Raw genomic sequence first — 23280 nt, forward strand, 5'->3', positions numbered from 1 at the left:
CTAAAATTTATATAAAAATGCAAGAGAACCAGGATAGTCAAAACAGTCTTGAAAAAGAACAAATTTGGGGGACTCACACTTCCTAATTTCAAAACTTAATACAAAGCTACATTAATCAAAACAGTGTGGTACTGGCATAAGGACAGACATATAGATTGACACAAGCAAATAAAGAGTCTGAAAATAAACCCATACATCTGTGGTTATTATTTTCTCTTTCTTAAATTATCCAGTCAATATGTTAGATGATCAATTAATGTTTGACAAGGTTATCAAAACCAATTAATGAAGAAAGAACAGTCTCTTTCTTTTCTTTTCCTTTTTTTTTTTAGATAGGATCTTGCTCTGTCACCAAGGCTGAATTCCAGTGGCATGATCAGGGTTCACTGTGGCCTCTAGTTCCCCGGCTCAAGTGATTCTCCACTTCCCTGGCTCAAGCAATTCTTTTATCTCAGTCTCTTGAGTAGGGAGAACCACAGGTGCATGCCACTGCACTCTGCTAATATTATTTTATTTTTTTGTAGAGATGAGGTCTCATTATGTTCCCCAGGCTAGTATTAGACTCCTGAGGTCAAGTAATCCACATACCTTAGCCTTCCAAAATGCTGGGATTCCAAGTATGAGCTGTTGTGCCCAGTCAGAATAGTCTTTTTAACAAACAATTCTGAGACAACTGAACTACCACATGCAAAACAATGAATTTGGACCCCTATCACATGAAAAAAGATCTCAAAATAGGTCAAAGATACAAGAGGTAAAACTACAAAACTCCTGGAAAGAAATAAAGGTAAAAAAATTCAAGACCTATGATAAGGCAATATTTTTTTAAAATATGACACCAAAAGCACAAGTAATAAAAGAATAAATTGGAGTTTATCTATTAAATATAATTAAGAACTTTTGGGCATTAAAGGACGCTAGAAAATGAACACACACAATACAAATATTGACAAATCATTCATCTGATAAGCATCTAGTATCCCAAATATTTAAAGATCCCTTTCAACTCCACAATAAAAAGACAACCCAATTATAAAATGGGCTAAGAGTGTTGTAGGGTAGTAGAATATGCCACCCCAAAATATGACACTTTGGCATAATAATTTTTTTGAGCTGAAGGCTACTGAAAAGAAGCAGATACAAGAAAAGCTCTTCCTTCTCACTATTTGGAACATAAATTTAAAGAGATACTTCTCTTCCCCTCTCTATCAGGGATAAAAGTTCATCACCAGAGACAACTTTAGACCCTAATCAGTTGGGAGAAGGCATCAGAACAAAATGCATAACAAACTTTACTAACTAGCCTTTAACAGCCATTAGTTTCTCATATATTTGCCACATTAGAGAGTCAAAGTCCTTTTCCTTTGTCTTGTGACTTCTCTGAAAATGTACTGTTCCTTTGCTAAGATGCTACATAAATATGCCCATGTTCTTATCAAGCCTCTAAGTGCTCCCATGTGTAAGCATGATGCATGTGCTAATAACCTCTGTTTGTTTCATTCTTTTTGTCTTTGGTCAGTCCAATGTACACAGCCCCAGCCAGAGAGTCTAGAAGGGTAGTAGGAAAAAAGAATTTTTCCTCCCCTGCAACATAAATAGACATTTCTCTAAAGAAGATATATCTTTATATGATATATAATTTAAAAATACATCTTTAAATGATCAATACACATATGAAGAGATGTTAAACACTATTAGTCATTAGGGAAATGCATATCAGTGCCACAATAAAAACCTCTTCATGCTCATTAGACTGATATAATAAATAATAAAATAAAAAATAACAAGTATCGGGAGGATACAGATAACTTGAAACCCTATGTATTGCTGGTGGCAATGTAAAATAATATAGCTGTTATGGAAAAGCTTGGCAATTCCTCAAATGTTAAACACTGAGTTACACATGACCCAGAAATCTATTCCTACGTATATTCTAAATAGAACTGAAGATACATGTTCATATGAAAAGTTACATGTGATAATAAAAACAATTTATTATGTGCAATAGAAACAATACAAGTGTTCATCAACTAATGAATGGATAAACAAAATGTGGCATATCCATGAAGTGGAATATATTCAGCCATAAAAATGTAGTACTGATACATGCTACAACAGGGATAAACCTAGAAAATGTTCTGCTAAGTAAAAGAAGCCAGGCACAAAAGGCTACAGGGGTATGGGGAAATTGAAAGGGGCTGTGTTTCTTTTTTTGGGGTGATGAGAAAAAATTTGGAAATTAGATAATGGTGATGGTTCCAAAATACTGCAAATATACTAAGAATCATTGAATATATACTTAAATTGTTAAAATAATGAATTTAAATGTTATGTGAATTTTACCTCAATAAAAGTTTTTTTGAAAGTAAGAAAATATGTATAAAAATTATATTTCAGATTAATGCTTTACCCATCATTTCAAGAGGCGAGGTGGTAGGCTATTTACCAGACCTGAATTGTATCATTAGGACTTCAGGCTATGAAAGAGAAAAGGGCTTTATTAGTTATCAAAGAAAAAGGAACCTGCAGAAATTCCTTATCAAATAAGTGGGTCCAATAATTGAAGAAATTATCTGAGTTAGTCATTTTGCTAAAATGGGAGATTAACTCTTAGATTCAGTAGTGATAAGATTTTAACTGGGATGCCACTTGACTAGTGCAGCTCTAGCACCTTGAGTTCTCTTGTAAGCAAAATGAAGCCCAACATAATAAAATGAAACTAGAGATTTTACCAATCAGAAACTGCCAACTAACTTCTAACTAGCAACTTTGTCAAGCAGAAATCAACAAACTAACTTCTAACTAGGGTCTTTCTATTGTGACCAACCAAATATATTTTGTTGTACTTCCGTATCAGCCAATAAAAGCTCATGGTCCACACTGCTGTGCTGGAGCTCTCTGAACCTCTTCTGTTTCCGAGTGCTACCTGATCCATGGATCATTCTTTGCTTAAATAAACTCTGTTAAACTTGCATAATCATAGCTCACTGCAGGCTCAAACTCCTGGGCTCAAGTGATCCTCCTGCCTCAGCCTCTCATGTAACTACGACTACAGGCATGTGCCACCACACCCAGCTAACTTTTTAATTTTTCTAGAGAGAGGTTCTCACTATGCTGCCCAGGCTGGTCTCAAATTCTTGGTCCCAAGTGACCCTCCTGCTTCTGTTGCTGGAAGTATATGGGTGGGTTTTCATACCCAGCTCAATGCTGTTAAATTTATTTTGTCTAAAGCTTTTCTTTTAACAGTGATCTTCCTGCCAAATGCATGTATTTCTGAATTGCAAGTATCTTCCCACTTTGATAAAAATTTATTAGGTCTGCTGTGCACTGTAAAACAGAAATAAGTAACCCAGGAAGCATAGGGCTCCTGATGGCCATTTCCACAGAGCCTGCCAGCAGACATAGTTCAATATTCAAGTCCTGTTAAGGTTTTTAGATCTAACTTGGGTTCTGTGATCTGAAAAATGTTATAGCTGTACCTCTAAGAAGCAATTAAGGGAAATTTAGAATCAGTGAGGAAAAGTAATCTTAGTTCTTATCTATTAATACAAACTTTAAAAAGATCCCCCATCCCAAATCTGCATCTTTTATCTCCTTCTCAATAGCAAAGACCTGTAGATTACCAGGAAAATTTGGAAATACTGCTTTGCTGCTTCTAAAGCACATGTTTCTGGTGTCTCTCTTCTTTTTCTTGAGTATTCCTAGAAAGAGACTATTAAGGAATAGAAGGATGGAAGAGATCAAATGGGGAGGCAGGGTAAAAGGGCATGTCAGAGAAAGCCAGATTTCCCTCAGAATAATTTCTTAAGTATAAACAAACCACAGCTTTGTTAGGAAAGAAGAGCTTTGTAAAAAATAAGTGGAGGAAATGGCAGTGAATTTATAAAAGAATATAGATAAAACTAAGAATTACTAAAGATAAAATATGCATAAGAGAGCCTTTATACTGTGGCATAAAATGCTAAGGAAAATAAGGAAATAAAACTTCATGTAACTCTTCATTGTAATAAATAGTTTCTGTTGTTCTAATTTCTCTTTCCATAAGCTGCTATGGATACTTTATACTAATACTTTCCATATTTAACTTTCTAAGATTTAATTACCAGTAATTAAAAATTTTCTGCTTCGTAAACAAAAATAAGGAGTTCAGGGTCAAAAAAACAAAACATTATTATCAGTCTGTGAAAGTGCCTACCAATCAGTTGGCAGCTTTGTCATACTAAAGATGCAAAACAGTTGTTAATTAAGTACTTGATGAATTCTTAACTTTGCACAGTTAAGTCTTGATCTCAGGGTGGGTGACAGCCAAGGGAGTTCTTCAACTTAATATTACTTTTAAAGTGCTTTTTCCTTGTTCGCTTCTGGGTTAATGGCCTCATTGTTTAGCAAACTGCCTCACACAGAAAGCTGGGTGATATGGTTTAGCTGTGTTCCCACCCAAGTCTCATCTTGAATTCCCACGTGCTGTGGGAGGGGCCCGGTGGGAGGTAACTGAATCATGGGGGCAGGTCATTGCTGTGCTGTTCTCATGGTAGTGAATAAGTCTCATGAGATCTGATGGTTTTATAAGGGGGAGTTTTCTTGAACAAGCTTTCTCTTTGCCTGCTGTCATCCATGTAAGATGTGACTTGCTTCTCAGTGCCTTCCACCATGAATGTGAGGCCTCCTCAGCCATATGGAACTGTAAGTCCATGAAACCTCTTTCTTTTGTAAATTGCCCAGTCTCAGGTGTGTCTTGATCAGCAGTGTGAAAACAGACTAATACAGTAAATTGGTACCAGTAGAGTACAGCACTGCTGAAAAGATACCTGAAAATGTGGAAGTGCCTTTGGAACTGGCTAACAGGCAGAGGTTAGAACAGTTTAGAGGGCTCAGAAGAAGATGGGAAAATGTGGGCTGTGGTGGTCTCAGACGGAGATGAGGAACTTTTTAGGAACTGGAGCAAAGGTGACTCTTGTTAGGTTTTAGCAAAGAGACTGGTGGCATTTTGCCCCTGCCCCAGAGATTTGTGGAACACTGAACTTGAGAGAGATGATTTAGGGTATCTGATGGAAGAAATTTCTAAGTGGCAAAACATTTGAGAGGTGACATAGGTACTGTTAAAGGCATTCAGTTTTTAAAATGAAAACAGAGAGTAAAAGTTTAGAAAATTTGTAGCCTGACAATGTGATAGAAAAGAAAATCCCATTTTCTGGCTAGACACAGTGGCTCATGCCTGTACTCCCAGCACTTTTGGAGGCCAAGGCAAGTGGATCACGAGGTCAAGAGATTAAGACTATCCTGGCCAACATGGTGAAACCCATCTCTACTAATAATACAAAAATTAGCTGGGCGTGGTGGTGCATGTCTGCAGTCCCAGCTACTCCACAGGTTGAGGCAGGACAATCACTTGAACCTGGGAGGCAGAGGCTGCAGTAAGCTGAGATTGTGCCACTGCACTCCAACCGCCAGAGCAAGACTCCATCTAAAAAAAAAAGAAGGAAATCCCATTTTTTGAAAAGAAATTCAAGCTGGCTACATATGTTTGCATAAGTAATGAGGAGCTGAATGTTAATCACCAAGACAATGGGGAAAATGTCTCCAGAACATGTCAGAGACCTCTGTAGCAGGCCCTCCTATCATACACTCGGAGGTATGGGGGGTAGAAGGAAGTGGTTTTGTGGTCCAGGCCCAGGGTCCCTCTGCTGTTTGCAGTCTAGGGACTCGGTGCCCAGTGTCCTAGCCACTCCAGCTATAACTCAAAGGGCCAAGATATAGCTTGGGCTGTTGCTTCTGAGGGTGAAATTTGCAAGCCTTGGCAGCTTGCATGTGGTGTTGAGCCTGTGGGTGCACAGAAGCCAATAATTGAGGTTTGGGAACCTCCACATAGATTTCAGAAGGTATATGGGCATACCTGGATGCCCAGGCAGAAGTCTGCTGCAGGGGTAGGGCCCTCATGGGGAACATCTGCTAGGGCAGTGCAGAAGGAAAATGTGGGGTTGGAGCCCCCACACAGAATCCCTACTGGGGCATCGCCTAGTGGAGTTTTGAGAAAAGGACCACTATCATCCAGACCCCAGAATGGTAGATCCACTGACAGCTTGCACTGTGGGCCTGAAAAAGCTTCAGACACTCAATGCCAGCCTGTGAAAGCAGCCAGAGGGGGCCTATACCCTGCAAAGCTACAGGAGTGGTGCTTCCCAAGGCCATGGAAGCCCACCTCTTGCATCAGTGTGACCTGGATATGAGACATGGAGTCAAAGGAGATCATTTTGGAGCTTTAAGATTTGACTGCCTCACTGGATTTCAGACTTGCAAGGGTTCTGTAACCCCTTTGTTTTGGCCAATTTCTTCCATTTGGAATGGCTGTATTTACCCAAAGAATGATATCAAGAAAGCCTTAGAGATGGGTATGATTTACACAGGTGGAGGTGATAAGAAAAGGTAGAAAACTGCCAGTAAGTTTGAGAAAGAGTGACTAGCCTAGTTTTGCTAAACATGGAGCAGATATAGAAAAATTATACACTTTGCCCTCCAAAAACATGTTCTTTTTGTGTCAGCAAATTTTATGAAGCAATAATCTTTATGTCCAATGATACATTCTTTCCCAGAGTGAATGGAAGTATTAATATATTAATAGAAATTTAAAATACAGAAATAAAATCCATTAAACCTTATAGAAAAGATGGTGTGAGTAGTTCCAATTTTTAAATGGTAAATAGAAGTAACAGGATTTTAAAATTAACTTTCACTTACACAATAAAAAACTGCCCAATCTTTCTGGTAAGAAAAAAAGTTATTACTTAGTAAGATAATCAGAAAACTTGGGCAAGAAATATGATAAGACAGATAAAATGATCAATGATATTAAATGCTTTTGATAAATCATTTTCATAATTTTACAAATATGGAAGTATAAATATTAAGATGTTTAAAATTTTAAAAAGGTCATAATCTTTATTAAATATAAAGTCAATGGAATCTGCAGTTTGGTAACTTTTGCATCTTACTTATTTCTTCAATGCAGAGGAATAAGCACACAGTCAGCATCTAAGTTAGCAAAATGCACCCTACTCTACCCACTTGGAAACTGGCAAACTGCCTGTGCTGCTATGAGCTCTGACTGCTATGGGCTCTGACTGCTACATACCAAAGGTGCACTTTGTGGAACGCCTGCTGACCAGGTTGCTGGAGCTACTTTCGGCTGCCAGTTGGCTCCACCAGTCAACTTTTTCTCTCCAGCATTCCATTGAAGATCTCCCCTAAAATCAACCATGCAAAACGAGCAAACAAACAAACAAAAAACACAAATCAGAAAAAAAATCGGTGTGTGGCTCCTTAGATTATTTTATTTGGGTTTAAAAGCAGTTTGTTTGAGTCAAGTGGTATGGTAATAAGGACAGCAGTTTAAACTTACAGAGGAATATCACCATGTTGTATCTAAGACAGCTTAAGAGCATTTGAAAAAAAAAAATCATTTAGAGTTTGGACCTCAATAATCATAGGAATTTCCTATCCTCTATTAAGTATGTTGGAAAATCCAACTCAATTCATTTGATAATAAAAATGCAAATAAATATATAATATATACTGTACACTTATATTTGGTTGAATTTAAGATGCATTGATGATGGCACTTTCAGGCTTTTAGAGGGTTCAGCAGAAGGTTTCACACAACTATATCATGACTGCAACCTACCTTACAAGGTTCATAAGACACAATCACTGAAAAATTTGTCTCAATTTCAATGACAAAATATACATCTAAAAAAGGATATAATGTTTACCATTTTTACTATCCTTCCTTACAATTGATATTCCATGAAAAACTTCTAAAAATCTATGATGGATAGAACTATGGTAATGACTCTAGAATATAATGCTATTAAAATATTCAAACCACAATTCCCAAATACTTCTAGATATAACTTAGTGACAATCTTGCAGATTGAAATAGATTATTCATTTTCATTGCAAAGTAACAGTTTGGAGCTTCCAGTAGAATAACAACAACAAAAATCTGAAATGATATAAAAACCAGTTGTGAAATTATCTAGCATGAGAATGAATAATTACTCCAATGTGTAAAATGTTTGATAGTCTCAAATGAATACAAATATACTGTCAAAAGGAAATCAGATAATTCTGAAACACTTACTTTTTTGATGTGGTACCAGAAATTCCAAGATCTATAAATGGATAAAAAAGAATATAAATCTCTATAATAAGGTTATATGATATGACATTTAAAATATCAAACAATCAGAAGTCTGTAAAAAGCCCATATTTTGCCTAGGAACTACTGCATTCAGTAATACAGAAAAGAACTATATTTGGACATATTTTCATAAATTAAAGATTTTCTTTTACTTCATGTTAGACTTAAGAATCCATTTTAATGTCAACGGGTGTCCAAAAAGAGCAAACATAGTTGGTTTGATGCTGCTATTTTAGAAAGGCTGCTATCTGGGAACTTGGCTAGTAAACTGCTCTCTACAATGGGATAAAACTTTCCCCAAATGATAAAGGTGAATCACTGTGCCTAAATTGTTTTGTACAAATGATATGGTTTATGCTGAATATGCACTTTCGTTCTGCAAGTCTGGAATTTTGGCACATGCCAAGCAGAGAGTGCCTACATAATCAGTGTCCCATAAAGACTCTGGGTGTGGAGTCTCTAAAGGTCTTCTTTAGGCAAAAATGTCTCATACATGCTGCTGCAGTTTTGTTGCTGGGTGAAAACTGTGCTCCTCACCTCAAGGGAGAGATAGAGCCTAAGGAAGTCTGCATGTGGATTCTTCTAGATTCTGCTTGTCTTTTCCCCCTATCATCAGCTGTGTATCCTTCCTATACTACTGTAATAAATGTCAGCTGTGCGTACAATGATGTGCTGAGTCCATATGTCCTTCTAGTGGCTCTGTGAATCCCTTGACATAGTTGGCTTAATCAATCTGCTCTAATGTGAATTCATTTGTTACTTCAGAAAATATTTCTTGAGCATCTACATACGCCAGGCACTGTCCTAGGCATTTGGGACATGTTAGTGAAGAAAACAGTAGGAAAGCCCTATCCTGGAGGAACTTGCATTCCTATGGTATCAGACAGATGACAAAATAATCAGAAAGTAAATTATATAGGATATGGAAAGCTTATGGAAAAATGAAAAGGAAGGGCAGAATAAGTTGGGTTGAAGGGGTAGGATAAGCATGAGGGCAGAGAATATTATACAGAGTGCTTGGGGAAGGCTTCACAGAGGTGAGACTGGGTCAAAGCTGAGCAGAGATCTGGGTGAGAGCTTCCTAGGCAGAAGAAATAGCTAGGACAACAGCCCTAATCAGGTGTAGAGTCAATGTATTATAAGATGAAATTAATATTTATTTCTGACCAAATCTTGGCATTACAAAATAGAATAAGGTATATATTAACTGAACATTAAATATAGAAATGATTACCTATAATGTTAGCTATTTTTTCTTTTTTAAAAAACAAAACTCATTTTAAAATTTATTTTTCAATTAGACTATAAAACTAAATCTATGTGTATTAAGTGATTAAAAACCTAAATCAGATATTTATGCTTGTCTATGTGAAAAAGCAAAAGCAAGCAGAAATGTATCTTACATATGTATACATAAATCCCTTGTCAAATTTCAAGGCAGATGGGGATGGGAACCTGAAGACCTAAGCCTCTGCTGCAAGCTAGGTCTCCTGGGAAGAAAAGGCTGGGATGAAGATTTATTGTGCAGGAGATTTATTGTGAAAGAGAAGACAAGAAACTGTGATTGGGCAAGACTGCAATGCAGTCTCAATAGAAGCCTCAGATTACACTGAAAAATGTTTTATAAAAACATTTTTATTGAGATATAATTCATATACCATAAACTTCACCCTTTTTAAAATTATACTTTAGGTTCTGGGGTACATGTGCAGATCATGCAGTATTGTTGCATAGGTACAGACATGGCAAAGTGATTTGCTGTCGCCCCGTCACCAATATCTGGCATTTCCCCCCATGTTGTCCCTCCCAAGTCTCCCCACCCCCCACTGTTCCTTCCCTAGCCTCCCCTCAACAGAGTCTGGTGTGTGATGCTTCCCTCCCTGTATCCACATGTTCTCATTGTTCAACCCTCGCCCATGAGTGAAAACATGTGGTGTTTGATTCTCTGTTCTTGTGTCAGTCTGCTGAGAATGACGGTTTCCAGATTCATTCGTGTCCCTACAAAAGACATGAACTCATTGTTTTTTATGGCTGCATAGTATTCCATGGTGTATATGTGTCACATTTTCCTTGTCCAGTCTATCATCGATGGGCATTTGGGTTGGTTCCAGGTCTTTGCAATTGTAAACAGTGCCTCAGTAAACATACATGTGCATATGTCTTTATAATAGAATGATTTATAATCCTTTGGGTATATACCCAGTAATGGGATTGCTAGGTCAAATGGAATTTCTATTTCTAGGTCCTTGAGGAATCACCACACTGTATTCCACAATGGTTGAACTAATTTACACTCCCACCAGCAGTGTAAAAGTGTTCCTATTTCTCCACATCCTCTCCACCATCTGTTATCTCCAGATTTTTAAATGATCACCATTCTAACTGGTATGAGATGGTATCTCAATGTGGTTTTGATTTGCATTTCTCTAATGACCAACGATGATGAGCATATTTTCCTATGTTTGTTGGCCTCATATATGTCTTCTTTTGAAAAGTGTCTGTTCATATCCTTTGTCCACTTTTGGATGGGGTTGTTTTTTTCTTGTAAATCTGTTTTAATTCTTTGTAGATTCTGGATATTAGACCTTTGTAAGATGGGTAGATTATGAAAATTTTTTCCCATTCTGTTGGTTGCTGGTTCACTCCAATGATTGTTTCTTTTGCTGTACAGAAGCACTAGACAAGGATGCCCTCTCTTACCACTCCTATTCAATATAGTATTGGAAGTTCTAACCAGAGCAATCAGGCAAGAAAAAGAAATAAAGCGTATTCCATTGGAAAGGAGGAAGTCAAATTGTCTCTATTTGCAGATGACATGATTGTATATTTAGAAGACCCCATTGTCTCAGCCCAAAATCTCCTTAAACTGATAGGCAACTTCGGCAAAGTCTCAGGATACAAAATCAGTGTGCAGAAACCATAAGCATTCCTATACACCAATAACAGACAAACAGAGCCAAATCATGAGCAAACTCCCATTCACAATTGCTACAAAGAGAATAAAATACCTAGGAATACAACTAACAAAGGATGTAAAGGACCTCTTCAAGGAGAACTATGAACCACTGCTCAAGGAAATAAGAAAGGACATTAACAGATGGAAAAACATTCCATGCTCATGGTTAGGAAGAATCAATATTGTGATAATGGCCATACTGCCCAAAGTAATTTATAGATTCAATGTTATCCCCATCAAGCTACCAATTACCCTCTTCACAGTACTGGAAAAAAACACCTTAAAATTCATACAGAACCAAAAGAGAGCCTGTATAGCCAAGACAATCCTAAGCAAAAAGAACAAACTGGAGGCATCACACTACCTGGCTTCAAACTATACTACAAGACTACAGTAATCAAAACAGCATGGTATTGGTACCAAAACAGATATATAGACCAATGGAACAGAACAGAGGCCTTGGAGGAAACACCACACATCTACAACCATCTGATCTTTGACAAACCTGATAAAAACAAGCAATAGAGAAAGGATTCCCTATTTAATAAATGCTGTTGGGAAAACTGGCTAGCCATGTGCAGAAAGCAGACAATGGACCCCTTCCTGACACCTTACACTATAATTAACTCCAGATGGATTAAAGACTTAAACATCAAACTTAACACCATAAAAACCCTGGAAGAAAACCTAGGCAAAACCATTCAGGACATAGGCAAGGACTTCATGGCTAAAACGCCAAAAGCATTGGCAACAAAAGCCAAAATAGGCAAATGGGATCTAATTAAACTCCAGAGCTTCTGTACAGCAAACTTCACCCTTTTAAAGTGCATAATTCAATGATTTTAGTTTATTCACAAGGTTAATACAGAACTTTTTTGTCATCACAAAAAGAGACCCTGTACCAATTAGCAGTCACACCTCTTCCTCTCCACTTCCCTCAGCCCCTTGAAGTACCTGATCTACTTCCTATCTCTATGCATTTGCCTATTCTGGACATTTCATATACATGGAATCACATATGAAAGTACACAGTCTTTTCTGACTGACTTCTTTCACTTAACATGTTTTCACAGTAAATCCAGTTGTAGCATGTATTGGTACTTCATTTCTTTTTATTGCCAAATAATATTTTATTATGTAGATATATCACATTTTGTTTATCCATTCATCAACTGATGAACATTAGGGTGGTCCACTTTTTGGTTATCATGAATAACGATACTATAAACATTCGTGTATAAGTTTTTGAGTGCATGCACTTTTTCATTTCCACTCCATTACACCTAGGAGTGGAAATGCTGAGTTATATGATAATCTATGTTTATCATTTTGAGTAACTGTCAGACTTCTTACTACAGCAGCTAAACTATGTTACATTTTTACCAGCAATGTTGTGAGTTTCAAGTTTTCCACATTCTCATCAACGCTGGTTATATGTCTTTTTAATTATCTCCATCCTAATGGATGCAAAGTGATGTATTATTTGGTTTTGATTTGCATTTCACTGATGAATAATGGTGAGCATCTTTTCATGTGCATATTGGAGAACTGTCTACTCAAGTAAATTTTTTGCCATTTTAAAAATTGCATTATTTGACTTTTCATTATTGAATTGTAAGAGTTCTTTATTCTGAGTAGAAGTCTCTTATCCCAAAAATGATTTGTAAATATTTTCTCCCATTCTATGGTTTGTCCTTTCACTTTCTTAATGGTATTGTCTACAGTACGAAAGTTTTAAATTTTGATGTATTCCTACTTACTTATTTTTTCTTTTGTTTCTTGTACTTTTGGTGTCATATCTAAGAAACCAAACATAACCTAATCTAAGGTTATAAAGATTTTCTTCTACATTTTCTTTTAAAAGTAGTATAGATTTAGCTCCTATATTGGTTGTATTAAGACTTATTTTGAATTAATTTTTTTGGTATAAGTAAAGGGTACAACTTCATTCTTTGGCATGAAGTTATTTAGTCTTTCCCCAATTTTTTTTTTCCTGAAAAGAATGTCTTTTCCCTTCCTGAATGGTCTTGGCATCTTTGTCAAACATAATTTGACTATATACATGTGGGTTATTTCTGGGATCTTCATTTGACTCCATTGTTCTGTGTGTCTATCCTTATACCAGCACCATTTGTCCTGATTACTATAGCTTTGTAGAAGTTTTGAAATTGGAAACATGATTACTTCAGATTTTTTCTTTTTCCAGATTGTTTGGCTATTGCTGTAGTGCATTAGCTTCTTTCAGCTGGGATCATTCTCAAAGGTGGTTGACAGCTGAAGGCTGTGTGTTGGTGGCACTCTCAGCAGCTGGAAGTGAGAGTCCTTTATTTCCAAAAGGGGATAGATTACAGTATGCAGAAAATGCAATCACTCAGTGAGATGAAATTTTAGTGTAGGAGGAAGTATTCCAATAACCTCTCCCTGGGTGTCATTAAAGCATTTTCACAGTTGCTCAGACCACAGGGAAGGAATGAAAAACAAAACATATGTCCAGAGGCAAATGCACAGGTAAAGAATTCTGTAACAGTGATCTGCTAAACTTTCGATACTGCCTTGAATAATGATATATATCTACACCGGCAAACCCATTCACATGAATACAAAATTCAGAATTAATGCAAAGGCCGATCTTTATATTAACTGCCTTCCTCTCTACAATTCTCTCCTTCGCCCACTCAGCTCTAGTCACTCATCTCCTGGATGTCCCTTGATTCTCCAAGGCAAACTTCTTCCTCAAAGCCTTTGCACTGACGATTTCATTTTCCTGCAAATGTCCTTCTTTAGATCTTCACATAGTTTACCCCTTTACCTTCAAAATCTTTGCTCAAATTTTACCTCCTTGGTGAGGCTTACTCTAACTGTTACCCTGTAGCACTCCTAACTCTCCTTTGTCTGTTCTTTCTCCATGGAACGTATGATGTATCACACTATACAATTTACTTATTTTAAAGTTGTGACTGCCCTTCCCAAGTGCCATAAGAACAGACATTTTTATCTGTTTTTTTTTTAAACTGTTTTGCTCACTGGTTTATCTCTAGAGCCTGGAAGAATGCTTGGTGCTCAATATTTGTTGAACAAATGACTGCAACTTAGTTGGATACTCAATTAAGAAAGATGCTGTACTTTATATAAGTCATTCTATGTTCTTATTTCCAAATATAATGGAAAGTTAAGTGCTTATTACACATAATACACTTGGTTTCATAATTGTATATGCTCCCTTGTTATATCTTTAATAATGTAGATTAAAATGACATTGGTATTGCTTGTGAGCCAATGACATAGGAACTGTTGCATTCCAAGGACCTGCACTGGTTAAAGCACTAAGTATTTCTATTCCTTCCCTACTATATTCACTCATAAGAGAATCCAGAAACAAAACATAAGAGACAATGAAAGAGAGAGAGAGAGAGAGAGAAAATTCACATATGCTTCAGTTAAAAAACAAAACAAAACTACATTACTCACTGCCTACTAAGCTGGCAAGAGATGAATCAAGATCACTCCCAAGGGCTTTGCTGGCTGCCATCGCAGGACTGGGTGGTACCATTGAGACAGGTGCAGGCTGCCCAGCTGGTGCCATGGTTGGCATCAAAAGATCACCTAGACCATCAAACACTGGAAATCAAATAGACTAGGTTCAGAATAACTGAAAACAAAAACAAGATCATATGCAAACTTAAAAGTAAAACTGTCTTTTGATAAGCTATGGAAACAAGTGAATATACAATCTTATAAAAAGAAGGCATGTAATTCACACTTTTCATGACTAAAACACCAAGAAGAACATGTTGACATATGTCTACTCATAAAGTATGAAAATACAAATGAACATGAACAAAGACAGAAAAAAAATCTGTATAATGTACAGGAATGAACACAGACTTTGCAGCCAGAACTGGGCTTCAATTCAGCTGCATGCCTCACTGGCTATAAGACTTTGTGAAAGTTCCTCTATGAGCTTTTTAGTTGTCTTATCTGTAAATGGGGAGAGTATGACCAATAGATGACTTTGTTATAAACATTAAATTAGTTGATATATATCATGTGTTTGTTAATGCTTGCTTTATATAGGCACTCAATATTGCCATTGTTGCTCTTATTTAAGAAAATAGCAAAAATATTCTAATGTGTTTTAAGGCAAAGTCTAAATAATGTACTCTGAAAACCTAAGATGTTTACTTTAAAAATAATTCTTAAATGAGAAAATAATGCATCTGTTAGCTTCCTACAAAATTAGGAAACAAAATAAAATCTGATATAACAATCAGCATCTAGTAATAGATACCTGAAAAAGTTGATCACATTTTAGAAGCAATAATTTTGATTTTTTTCTTTCTCATTAGAGTAATCACTTTTGGTTATGATTCTAAGGGTGTAAGTACATGAAACACTATTTTAAGTATTAGGGATCAAATGCATCATTAATGGCTCTTGATCACAAAATGATAAGTTATTAACTGTTCAGTTCCTAGAATACAGAAAGTTCATTTAAAATGCAGACACACAGCATTTGCATAAGATATTGCTAATATCTTATCTGTGTGAACAACTTTGTAATTGTAAAATTTTATCAAAAACTACGCATATCTATGACAACAACTACTATACAATAATTTTCAAGTGAAAAAGGACAGCATTCAACTAGGCACTGGCAATAGAAGCAACCAAATTGTCAGGCAGAGGATATATTTAGGGTGTTTCTGAAACACATTTAATTGCCAAAAACTCACCAATTGAAAATTTGTAGTAAGGACCCAGCATGGGAAGAGTAGAATGGAAGAGAATACAAACAAAATGACAGCAGTGATGAAAGGTTAAAGGCAGGCAAAGAATACTATTTGTGTCTCAACTTCATAAAACCAAGGGCCATGCAGGCTTCAGAGGATATAAGCAACAGCAGCGGGAGGGTTCACATATTCAAACACTGTACAAAGATTTAGTACAAAGTATTTGTTTTCCTTTAACCATCTCTAAACCAAGTGCATGTAAGCTCATGCAATAGATGGTGTGTGGGTTAAGTTAGATTTCTGCTAAAAATAAACAGAAACAGAGAAAGGAGTGCAGGTTATTCTTATGGATACCAATATGTACTGTAAATTTTAAGTTATTGAATGAGAGATTTATCAATGTTTTATATACCAAATTATCAGTCAATATTTGCTTGCTGTAAATTTCCTGATCGCATACTAACCTTAGGTAGGATTTATTTTTTATTACCAGGAAACATAAAAAGAATGTTTGAAAGTCACTGACTCACCTGATGGATCAAAGGAGCTGCTGCTGGAAGTTGAAGGCGTTGTCCCAAAAGCTGCCTCAAAATTGGGCTGTAGCAGGTTATTCTGAGCTGGAGTCACTGGAGATGGGGAAGGGGCCATGAAAGAACCCCCAAATCCTGAAAAAAAAGTTCCAGAAAAACATAAGCAGAAACAACATAAAGATTGGTAAAGGCCATAAAAACAAATTTTAAAAAATTATGGAAAACTGAAAAGGAATTGACTGCATGTTGATTAGCAGTAAGTGAAACAGAGAAGCTCATTTCTGAAAAGTTGTTCAAGTATAATATTTTGATGTCTGACATGCATTAATGAGAGATTTAATTTAATTAGAAATAAGACAGCACACAAGAATATATACCTTTATTAAGAGAACTGATAGCAAGCAAATCTATTATTACAATGCAGTATAAAAAACAAGGAAGGCATTACTAGGGTTAAAATGCAGATAGTCTCATTACATTTAAATTTTATGTTTCTTCAAATCATAATATCTGGTTTCTAGAAAATGTTTACTACAAATTATAATAAAATATAAATACAAATCAGAAAAATACACATCAAATCTTTAACATCTATCATACATGTTCTAGCCCCACTGCTGTCATCACCAGTTCAGGTCCCTGCAACACTGCTCTCTGGATTCATGAACAGTCATGGAGTGGGATGGCGTACTGTCTCTAGTCTAGATCTCCTCCAATCTAGTCTCCACAGTGCAGCCAGAGCGATATTTCCAAGTGAAAATATTGACAAATTTACTTCTCTAAAATCTTCTATCAGATCCCCATAGTTTTTCAATTCATATAATTTGAATTCCTTTGTGTAGTGAATGGGTCCTTCTGTCTCTACCCACTGGACCCTCCACATCTCTGCAAAGCAGGCTGCAGCTGTGATCCACCACTTGCAGTGTCAGATGCCTGCTCTGGTAAGACTTCCTTGCCCTCACATTACTACCTACTTCAAGCTACACCCCGCCCATATCCCCATATACACAACAAGTATCCGCAGCACCTAATACGTAACCCCATTCTACTCCCATTACATGTATTTATCCCCACTGCCCCTACTCCAAACCCAGGAGGGCTTTTTAAGGCCAGGATCTGTGTCTTCTTTTTATGTCTTTCCCACTAACATCCCGCACGGTGCCTAAAACACTGAATTAATGTTTATTAAATGAAGGACACTTTTGAATATAAAAGGTAAGAATAAATCAAAGACTACTGTAAAGTAATCCAAATTCAAATTAAGTATTTATCCTTTGAGGGCTGGAAGCAAAACATTTCTCTCAATCAACAAACAGAAACAGAAGCAGGGGTCACTCTGTATTGCTGTTGTACAAAAACATACAACCTGTGAAGGAAGTGATTTCTTACCAAGACACTGAATGATGTTCTATTATATAATTAAATACTACCAGAAGATGTTCCTATATACAGTTTTAGTATATTTTCCTTTTAAATCCAGCCACATTGTCTCTTCACAAACTGCTTGCAAAAACAATGTTTCAAAAACATCCTTAAGTTTATATTTCATAGAATTGATTTATAATTTTGAAAATGACTTCCACTAAAATTCTCTACTATTTTCTAAAGCAGGTAGCAATGCTGTTCAAGTCACATTATTCCTATAAATTGACAGTGATGTGGGTTTAGACTTTCCTCATATGTGTATTAAAAAATTTAATTTAGGAAAAAAGTTATTTATTAGATTATCTTTACAGTTTGTTTTGGCTACTTTAAGTGATTTTAGTATTTGAATGACATAAGCATTACGTAATTTTCTTTATTGAAGAAGCCATCCTCTAAATCAGGAAGACCTTAGCCCAGCAAAAGTAGGCTAAAAGTAATTATTTTTGTGAATGTGACCATTTCGATTTTAGGAAGATTGGTGGCTGTATTAATGTCAGTTTCTAAAAAACATTATCCTGCACCTCAAATTGGAATATGTCTAGTTACTTTAGGCAGCTGCTCTGTGGTGTGATTCTCTTTCTATAGGTGAATGTGGAGACAACTTGACCCTTGACTTCTTAAAACTTGGCCACGGAAGGACCATTTATTCTAAAATCATAGCACATTAGTTTTGGAAATGGCCTCAGGATCATCTGATTCAGTCCTGTCATCTCATGGCTAGAAGAAATCACTTAAAGAGAAGTTAACATCCCAGCACATTGGGAGGCTCAGGTGGGCGGATCATGAGGTCAAGAGAGCTAGCCCATCTTGGCCAACATGGTGAAACCCCGTTTCTACTAAAAATACAAAAATCAGCTGGGCGTGGTGGTGTGCGCCTGTAGTCTCAGCTAGTCAGGAGGCTGAGGCAGGAGAATTGCTTGAACTTGGGAGGCAGAGGTTGCAGTAAGCCGAGATCAGGCCACTGCACTCCAGCCTGGCAACAGAGCAAGACTCTGTCTCAAAAAAAAAAGAGAAGTTAACACACTGACAAGATTCAGTAAAAGGAAGAAAAAGAGTGCATTTACTTAGGACACTCTGCTTAGTGCTATATCCACTTTATGTTAAGAATCCATATATAGGGCCGGGCGCGGTGGCTCACGCCTGTAATCCCAGCACTTTGGGAGGCCAAGACGGGTGGATTACAGGGTCAAGAGATTGAGACCATCCAGGTCAACATGGTGAAACCCCGTCTCTACTAAAAATACAAAAAAATTAGCTGGGCATGGTGGCGCGTGCCTGTAATCCCAGCTACTCGGGAGGCTGAGGCAGGAGAATTGCCTGAGCCCAGGAGGCGGAGGTTGTGGTGAGCCGAGATTGTGCCATTGCACTCCAGCCTGGGTAACAAGAGTGAAACTCGGTCTCAAAAAAAAAAAAAAGAATCCATCTATAAGTGAATAAAGCTGTTCACTGAAAAAAATAGTGCCTTCTCTAAAAAAATTAAAGGTAAAGCCAACATTGGCACAGGGCTCACCAAGTACCAGGCACTGTTTTGATTTCCTCTTTTAGGGTGAGCCATATGAACTACACGAATGGCTGATATTTGACTGTTTGGTCCTAGAAAAACAGCAGTTTTAAATGGTTCAATTTAAAACACATATTAGCTTATTTGATCATTATAATAACCACATGAGGTTGAAGGATGAGAAAGCTAAGATCAGAGATGTTAGATAATTTGTCCAAGGTCACATGAAGTCAAATGGCTGATCCAGGATTCCACACAGGAATTCTCCAGAGTCTGAACTCTTTGCCACTGTACCACACAGCTTCTTTCCCACATCCAGAAAAAACGCTGTAGTGGTATCCTTCCTATACATTTATAAAATTTTCAGAGATCTGGCAGGATGACTTTTTCCCATTATACTCAGTTCTTATGAAGTAAGTGCCCTCACAAGCCTAGAATAATTAAACAGCTCTTAGGTGATATAAGATGACCAAGGGATTATCTCAAAAAAATAATCAGTTGCTATATGAAGAACTGAACAGGAACATTACAGACGTTAATGAAGAGTTTGGGGAATTCCTCCTGTTAACTCACTGAAAAGATGTAGGGCCCTGGAAGAGAGTTAACAGGAAAACCTAAACAACTAATCTTTCTATGTGGTTCTAATTTATATTAAGAAAGATGTTTAGGTGCCTATGGTGGCTCATGCCAGCAATCCTAGCACTTGGGGAGGCTGAGGCAGAAGGATCACTTGAGGCCAGGAACTTGAGACCAGCCTGGTCAACATAGTGAGACCTCATTTATGTATATACATTAGACAGGGGGCATGATGGCATGTGCCTGTAGTCCCAGCTACTCAGGAGGCTGAAGTGGGAGGACTGCTTTAGCTCATCAGTTCAAGGCTGCAGTGAGCTGTGTTCACACTAATGTCCTCCAGCCTGTGCAACAGAGGGTGACCTTGTCGCTTTAAAAAAATAAAAATAAAAACAAAAAGAAACGTGCTCTATGGAATGGAATTGGAAATAAGGTAAGGCTTTTATGTGTCCTGTAGTCATATTTGAACTGTCCCACACTATAAGTGAAGAGCCACCTATTTTCAGGTACTCAACCATCTGTTGACACACTGCTTTTAATCACAGATGATTAGTCTTATGAATGTATCTTTCTAAAGGCGAGTAGCCTACACACTTAATGAGTCCTATTGATTCAGATATATCAAGTCTGTCTGTCATAGCCTACACAGTCCATATAATACATCATATTGTTTCAGTTCCAAGAGTACAATTTTAAAACTATTGATAAACACACTCCCACACAGGATGATAGAATTGATCCTCTGTAGGCTTTTCCCTTTAGAGGAAATTGTTACTTTTTAATTCCACACTGGGCATGTTTGTATTTTAAAGTCAGTTCAAGGACATATTTAGCTCATTTTATGAAATTAATGTGGTTAAGAGAACAAATGCAAAACTACAAGGGCCTCATAGGCTGGACCATATAGTCCCCTTTCTTTGCAATTAGAAATAGGATATGACATACTCTCATACTACTACAGATTTATGGTACAGTCACCCTAAAATTGTGTCTATTAAGGAAGAACACATGGTTGTCCTACTCGATGCCAACCTCAGATGTTAGGCATATTCTTCAACACACCTAACTTCCTTAATAGTCCATTTTTACCTTTGTCATCCAGGAACCAGCCTCTAACTTTCAAACATCTATATTTTCATTTGATATATTTTGAACAGAGTTTGACAGCTTTACTCTTCATGTATGAAATATTTACTTTTATTAGTTAAAAATTTAACTTTCAAGTTTTCATTCTGACCCTACCTGAGATATGGATAATATCTGTATCCTAACCGTAATCTTAATGGCTTGGAGAAAATTACTCATTGGTATTGTTATGGATTCTCCCCTCCGCTTCCCCTTTCCCCCATTCTTCTCTTTCTGCATTATTTTGAGACTTATTTTTCTAGTCTGGCCTCATTGGAAGTTGTCTTCTCCAGAATTTTTTCTCATTTTACTACACTGCATGCACCAAACACCTTAAAATTTTTATTCAAGAGGTAGAAGAAGACTAAGGCAATATTTTAAGTACTGTTTAATTCTGGAATTGGTATTATCGGACAGTTCTAGAAATAAAGAAGTATAGTTTTTATGACAGGTTCATTTTCAAGAGACCATCCAATTAGCCTTTGTTTTATAGTTTCAAAATACATACCAATTTCTGACAAAGCTTTTTCCTCAATATTAAGATGGTCCTTAATTTTTGATTTAAAATCTCTATCATTTTAGCATTTAATATAATATATAGTTATTGCCTTACCTTTATGATTCATATGTAAATGTGTTCCCTCAAAAAAAATCTAATCTTAGGCACTTAGTCCAGTGACCAAGGTTCCCTTTGAGCAGTCTACCCTCTCATGACAGTGTCTACGTATTATTTTTCTTTCTGTTCCTAATAGGCAATCACAAGATTCTAGAGAATCTTTTTCTCTCTTCTCTCTCTGTGATTCTGATCATATTTGTGGGCTTGCTATCTATGACTAGGCTCATTTATTTATTTATTTTTTAAAATTCTCTTAGTTTCAACAGACTGGACTTAGCTGATCCCTCCTCCAAATAAACACCACACAAATATAATATAAATGCTAAGCTTCACTATAAATTACTATACACAGTGCCCCAAATATTTGTCCTACTTAATATGCATTAAACAAAAAATGTATGAGAACTGTGAGAACTCAGAAACAGCCAACTATCAGCTAGGTTACATATATAAATGTGACTGTGATTTTATATTGTGTTTATCAGAATTTTTTTCATTTTTCATTTTTGGCTAGGAAAGTTGCTCCTAGTTCACAGGATAGAATTATATCAATATTCCATGATGTTCTTTAGTGAGAATATGACTTCCTGATGCTTTGATACTTGAACAAGTATGAGAAATATTTTTCTATAGGAAAACAGGAAAGTATGAAAATGTAGTCCCCAAAATTAAGCCCTACAGAAATTATAAGTATGTTAAAATTTCTTATGCCTAGCTTATTTTTGTTTTTTGCTTTTAGTAGAGAATGGGGTTTCACTGTGTTGGCCAGGCTGGTTCAAACTCCTGACTTCAAGTGATCTGTCCACCTCGGCCTCCCAAAGTGGTGGGATTACAGGTGTGAGACACTGTGCCCAACCCCTTATGTCAGGCTATAAGGTGAAATAATATTTCACATTGTACCAAATAAATCAGGCACTGACATATGTATAATTAAATTACAAAAATTGTCTTGAGAGCAAATGAGACATTAAAACCCAGTTATACCAATTTACATTAAATATTTATTTAAACAGAAAAGAGAGAAATAAGAAAGTGTACACAATATATAACTCTTCCTATCACTGAAAGAGTCACAAGGAAGCAATGGAAAGTGAGCAGTAAATGAGACCTATGTAGATGACATTGTTATTTTCATTGCTGATTTTCTCCTCTTTTCCACCCCATTTTACTAAGATTTCAGAATGGATAACACAATTGAATAATTTTATTTTTTGTAAAGTGAACTAACATACTTTTTTGTCCACTTCCTTTGCTGGACCTGTCCATGTACCAAGCTGTGCAGTTGTGACACAGCTATGTGCAATTGTACCTGGCAGCAGGTGACAAACCCCTTCAGGCTTGTTCCAGGTGTGTTTTTAGATCTTATCTCCTCAGGGTCAAATCTCTTGTTCTGTTACTGACCTCTGACTTGGAATTGGATGGGAACACTCCCTTTTACCACAGGCTTTGATTGGCCTTTCAGCTCCAGTTTTTAGTGTCCTGGGCTCTTTTGGAAACAGAATCTCTCAGGTTCTAGCCTTGGAGGGCACAGAGAGGCCACAGTGGAGGAGGACCCTGGAGTAGACAATGTGGTTGTGCAGCGCTGGAGGTGGTCAACAATGGCTGACCACTCCGCCAGGCTCCTGCC

General features: G+C 36.8%; 1 protein-coding gene across 46 annotated transcripts in view; it reads right to left on the minus strand.

The window, feature by feature from the left end:
• Positions 1-23280, minus strand: part of SNAP91 (synaptosome associated protein 91) — a 155515-nt gene that overhangs the window by 12390 nt on the left and 119845 nt on the right. For 27 of the 46 annotated variants that reach the window (XM_078369676.1, XM_078369647.1, XM_078369657.1 and 24 more), the window contains 4 exons: positions 16414-16548; positions 14622-14771; positions 8138-8168; positions 7130-7241 (listed from right to left, as the gene is read on the minus strand). In XM_078369676.1, the coding sequence (XP_078225802.1) occupies positions 7130-7241; positions 8138-8168; positions 14622-14771; positions 16414-16548 (428 nt within the window). The remainder of the gene's footprint in view (positions 1-7129; positions 7242-8137; positions 8169-14621; positions 14772-16413; positions 16549-23280) is intronic. The other 19 variants (XM_078369665.1, XM_078369661.1, XM_078369649.1 and 16 more) reach the window with 1 other exon arrangement.

Source organism: Callithrix jacchus, chromosome 4, assembly GCF_049354715.1.
Source record: "Callithrix jacchus isolate 240 chromosome 4, calJac240_pri, whole genome shotgun sequence".
NCBI classification, from domain to species: Eukaryota; Metazoa; Chordata; class Mammalia; order Primates; family Cebidae; genus Callithrix; species Callithrix jacchus.